The sequence below is a fragment of the Penaeus monodon genome, chromosome 38 (assembly GCF_015228065.2).
Source record: "Penaeus monodon isolate SGIC_2016 chromosome 38, NSTDA_Pmon_1, whole genome shotgun sequence".
Taxonomy (NCBI): Eukaryota; Metazoa; Arthropoda; class Malacostraca; order Decapoda; family Penaeidae; genus Penaeus; species Penaeus monodon.
In genome coordinates, this window is record NC_051423.1 from 28,456,320 (window position 1) to 28,461,319 (window position 5,000).

At 35.2% G+C, this 5,000-nt stretch overlaps 1 protein-coding gene across 3 annotated transcripts in view; it reads right to left on the bottom strand.

Moving 5' to 3' along the window:
• Positions 1 to 5,000, bottom strand: part of LOC119596972 — a 16,096-nt gene that overhangs the window by 36 nt on the left and 11,060 nt on the right. For 2 of the 3 annotated variants that reach the window (XM_037946375.1, XM_037946376.1), the window contains exons 13-17: positions 4,001 to 4,182; positions 2,421 to 3,736; positions 1,771 to 1,916; positions 1,211 to 1,457; positions 1 to 939 (exon numbers count right to left, since the gene is read on the bottom strand). The exon at positions 1 to 939 is cut by the window's left edge and continues 36 nt beyond it. In XM_037946375.1, the coding sequence (XP_037802303.1) occupies positions 785 to 939; positions 1,211 to 1,457; positions 1,771 to 1,916; positions 2,421 to 3,736; positions 4,001 to 4,182 (2,046 nt within the window). In that variant the 3' untranslated portion in view covers positions 1 to 784. The remainder of the gene's footprint in view (positions 940 to 1,210; positions 1,458 to 1,770; positions 1,917 to 2,420; positions 3,737 to 4,000; positions 4,183 to 5,000) is intronic. The other variant, XM_037946378.1, reaches the window with a different exon arrangement.

Here is a 5,000-nt window from a genome sequence, read left to right on the forward strand (position 1 = left end):
CATATATATTTAACAGATAATACATCTGTGGAAAGAAAGAAGAGCAAAAAAGAGTAATTAATATTTCCTTATAAATATATAAATTTACAGTTTTCTTTTACTTCCAAGCAAATCTAGGGAAATGAGTGAAAATGATACCCATGGACCAAGCCACTACAGGTACTCACATTTTCATTTGCTATTAAAATGGTTATGATAATTCTTTACAGTCAAATTTATACAAAAAACAAGTAATATAAAACTAGTAAGATTTCAATAATCTTTTCTATAAACTGATATCCTATTTACATAAAAACATACATTAATGATTTACAGGATGATATAGAAAAAGAAAAGAAATATAATAACATTTCCATTACTTTATATTATTACATTACTTCCCTCTCACTAGAACGGTGGGAAACAGATGACAGTCAAATTCTTGCGCATGCAAGCATACAAAAAATTTAAGAGATCAGAAAGACTTTGGCAAGTAAGCAAACACTGGATATAATTTTCTTTTATTCACACCAAGTGTCCATGGCATTGTGTGCATACTCCAAGGCTGTATACTACTGCTTTTTTCCACAACTTTTTCAGAACTTTTGACACTATGGGATGTACTGTTACTATGGGAAAACACTTGTAATTTCTCTTGCAGTAAACCTCCAACTTTGGACCCAAAACATGGTTTGTTGGCAAAATCTTCGAGCACATCTTTTATCTTCATCACTTGTTGTGTTTTACTTTTTTCAGTGTTCTCACCCCAAGTTGAATTTTTATCAAGGCAAGATGACTGCCATCCCTATGGCTTATACTGAAAGTGTGATAACTGTTTTGCTGAAGAGGACAATGTGTCTCTATATACCCCCCTTTGAGTTGGTGGAACATTCTCCTGGTTACTCATTTGTCCTCTTGCCTTTAGGAAGCTTGAAGTACGCCGTAGAGCTGCTCCAAGACCTGTCAAATGATTGCTATTCTTTACTGGATGGTTAAAGCACAAATATCACAATAGCCAGTCTATTTGTATGATTTACAAATCACTGATTAATATTTGTATTCATGTAACAATATAACAAGTTTTACATTGAAGTTCTTGTAACTTAAATAAAGTAAATAATATTAGTAACAATAATAATAATAAAAACCCTATTATTAAGATATTTAACAAAGTATAATAAAATTATATACATCAGCATCCAAAATGTCCCTTTACATTAATTTTACATACCTGCTAATTTCTGCTTATTGTTAGCCACTGACTGGCCGCTGGTTCTTAGAGAATTGGACTGGTAAGGACCAAGGGCAGAAGTGCTCAGGCTCTTTTTCATCCCTGAGATTTGACTCTTGCCAGGTGTGATATTTTTCCCAGGAGTAGTGGTTTTGCCGAAGCTCCTGCCTACAAGTGTTCCTTTTCCTGGTGTGGTTCCACGTGTGGGTGTTTTCTGTGGTGTCTTCTTTAAGATCCCCTTGACAGTCTACCAATAAAAATCCTTGTCAGTGACATTCAAACATGTAATATCATACTGTTAAGTTAAGTTAAATCATACATATTTCATATTTCCCTAAAACAAATACTCATACTTTACAACAAATAAACAATTAACATTACAAGTACCATAGCTCACATTTTACTGCTGATATCTAATGTATTACACTTTTTTTGACAGAAGATGCACCTAAACATACAAAACCCCAATACAATATTCTTCAATGTATAGAATTCTTTTAATAGCAAAGACCATATTTAATATACAATAAATACTAAAATACATGTATCACAAAAAATACCTTTGTAGGTGGGGGCATGAGCACTTCACTGGCTGGTGGCACTTCCACAGGCTTGATGAGAGGGCCGTGTTGCTGTACCTCAAATGTCATCCTTCTCAACTGGTTACTACTTAGCTCTGGAGATTTTAAATTTTCAACACTGTACCCTATAAAGCAAGATACTCTGATCAGTAACAACATTCCAGTGTAATCAGTATGAAAAAATGGAATAAAAGCTGTACAAAGACCCCTCCCGCCTTACAAAACTGAGTTCAATTTGCAATAGGGCTTAAGCCAATTAATTACAATGCGTAGAAAAATAGCTAATGGTTAAAACAAATAAATGTGCTTTTAGCACTATGGTAAAGTATTGTAGTGAAAGGTAAAAATGTGTTAATGATTAGGACAAAATGTGTTAGATGTCAAAGGTCATAAAGGGCTATAGAATAGTATGGAAGCAAAAAGGATAGAGTGGGAGCAAATGGATTAAAGCATGGATCAGTATAAGAGGGAAGGGGGATAAGGGCAATTAGATAAAATAGAGAGTACCTTTGTGACAAAGTATGAGGAACATTGCAAAAATGCCTTGATGAAGCAATTTCTGGATAAGGATAGAAATGGGTGTTGGAGAAGTAGAAGTGAAGAAAAATTAATAAATAAATAAAACAAACCTTGACGTGCATCAGTGGTGTCCTTGGCTTTTCCTTGGTCATCTTCTACGCAAAATGTCGAGTCCAAACCTGAGTTAAACAACTTTCTTGAGGCTGTCTTCAAAGTCACTGGTTCAGGAAGTAAAATAGCATCATTTGGGATATTCATATTTGGTAACTTTGCGTAAGTTTCCCCAAATGGTTTTACTTTATCTACTGCACTTTGACTGTGCATACTAGACTGAATAGTTGGCACCTCCAGTTTGAGGGATATCACAGGTTTTATGGTACTCTCAGTACTTGTAACACAAACATTAGAGGCTTCACCAGCATTGCTTTCAAATGAATGCTTTGACACTATATCCATAGTAGTATTTAAGGCTGGATTTGAAGGAAGATTGACTGTAGTGTTTGGAAGTGATGGCTTGGATGACATATCCACTGTTGTATTCAAAATTGATGGCTTGGATGACATATCCACTGTTGTATTCAAAATTGATGGCTTGGAGGACATATCCACTGTTGTATTCAAAAATGAATGCAGATTAGGCTTGCTTGTATTCCTTGTTAAGGAAGGTTTAGAACCTGATCCAACAGAGGTAGTCATGGGCGATGGCTTTGCAACTTCAACAGTAGTATTTAAAACAGACTGTATAGTAGACATGTCAGCAGCTGTATTCAGTTTTCCTAGTGTAGATTTTTCCACAGTGACACTCTGGGTAGGTAAATCAACTGTAGTATTCAAACTTGCAATATTTGCAGACATATCAACTGTGGTGTTTAAAGTTGGAAGACTTCTTGGCATATCCATTGTAGTATTTAAGCTTGAAAGACATGTAGGTATATCAACTGTTGTATTGAGACTCTTTGATGGTGTTATAGCAAATGTGGCATTAATTGAGCAGTCAATAGGCTGAATGTCCTCTAACAATTCCGTTTTATCAAGGTTTGCGCCCAAGTTGCTCACGGTATTTAACATATTAATTCCACATCCTTCAGTCATGCTAACAAATCCAAAGTCTTTAGTTTGGCTTTTTGGTTCAACAGATTCACTCTTTTCAGGTTTTTGTTGTGCAGTAGATAAATGAGGTACTGGGTTACAGTCCTCTGCATGTTCTTCAGATTTCGCTTTGCCATCTTCATTTGCTAGACTAAAGCCAGAGAGCACAGGAGAATCAGGTATGGTACTTTGGAAGTTCAGTATTCTAGGAGTGGTGGGTGAGTCCTGGATAAAGCTCTCAGCCACACTTGACAAGTTAAGCCCAGATGGCTCACCCAGGTTCAGAGTTGCTGATGGTAAAGCTGATGTACTCTTACTGGATTTCATAATCGATCTCCTGTAAAAAAAAAAAAAAAAAATTAACAAACAAACAAATAAATAAATAAAATGACTTGAAATGGCAAATGTGCATTTCATGTAAAAAATTTATATACCCTTAGCTTGGTGAAGTGTTCAGTATACCTTTGGCATATTTTATATGTAGAGTATCTTTGATGTTGTTAAGTTATCACTAGTGTTTAGCATACCTTTAGCATTTTGGGGTGTTCAGTATCTGATTTGTTGATAGGTTTTATGATCATGTAAAAGTGCCAACACTAACCTAAACATCTTCTGATCAACCATAGTAGCTGGGGATATGAACACACTGCTTGTAATTGGTAAGATGGTCAGGCGATTCACATCTAATACCGGTTCTTCTGGAACACTGGGTGCATCCTCTTTATTCTCCTGGTGTTGATCTGCCCAAATGATCTTGCTTTCATCCATTTTCTCTATGATACTCTGTCAAAGACATGGCAAAACAATCAGTATTTTATGACTATTATTTAAAATTGCAATTTCAGATATATGTCTATGGTAACTTACATATTTATAAGAATACTACCACTATTACTGCTGCTGATAAACACAGGTGAAGTTACCATCACCAATCACTGTGGATAAGTGAGACTCTAGTCATGACTTATAATAAACATGAACCAGAGTTCCACTTACCCAAAGTAATGGTGCAATCCAGTATAAAATTTGGTTTTATTGCCCACTCTATGTTAACATGAATTTTTGAAGATGTACAGGACAGTGTTTTGTTGCTTTCCTGCCTATTCTTGGTCCACTGTGTTAAAGGACTCAGTATGGTGGATGAGTAGTTCTCTAGTCATGAGAGTTAATTAACATGTACCAAAGAAATACTCATCCATTAACTGGACAATAATAATGATGGAAATTCATGCCATGAAGTCCAGAGGAACAACCTCTCAAATGTGGAAAAAAAAAAAAAGTAGCAGAAAATCATATTTCAGGTTTTTCCTTGCCGATATCAGTTATTTGGTAACCCAATTGGCACATATGGCAAGAATATGCGCCATGCCAACTGTAATACAAATTTCTTCAGTGTATTTACACAGATGGCTCTACAAGTGCTTAGTCCCAAGGAGTCAGTTATTAGTCCTACATATCTCACCTGTTTACCCTTTTCCTTGACTTTTACATTTGGAAAGGTCTTTTGCATTATTTCATTGTCTTAAATGTTATGGAGAGTTTAATAACACTTTAATAATCATATCACTAATAATAATAATAATAACAGTATCGATATCAAC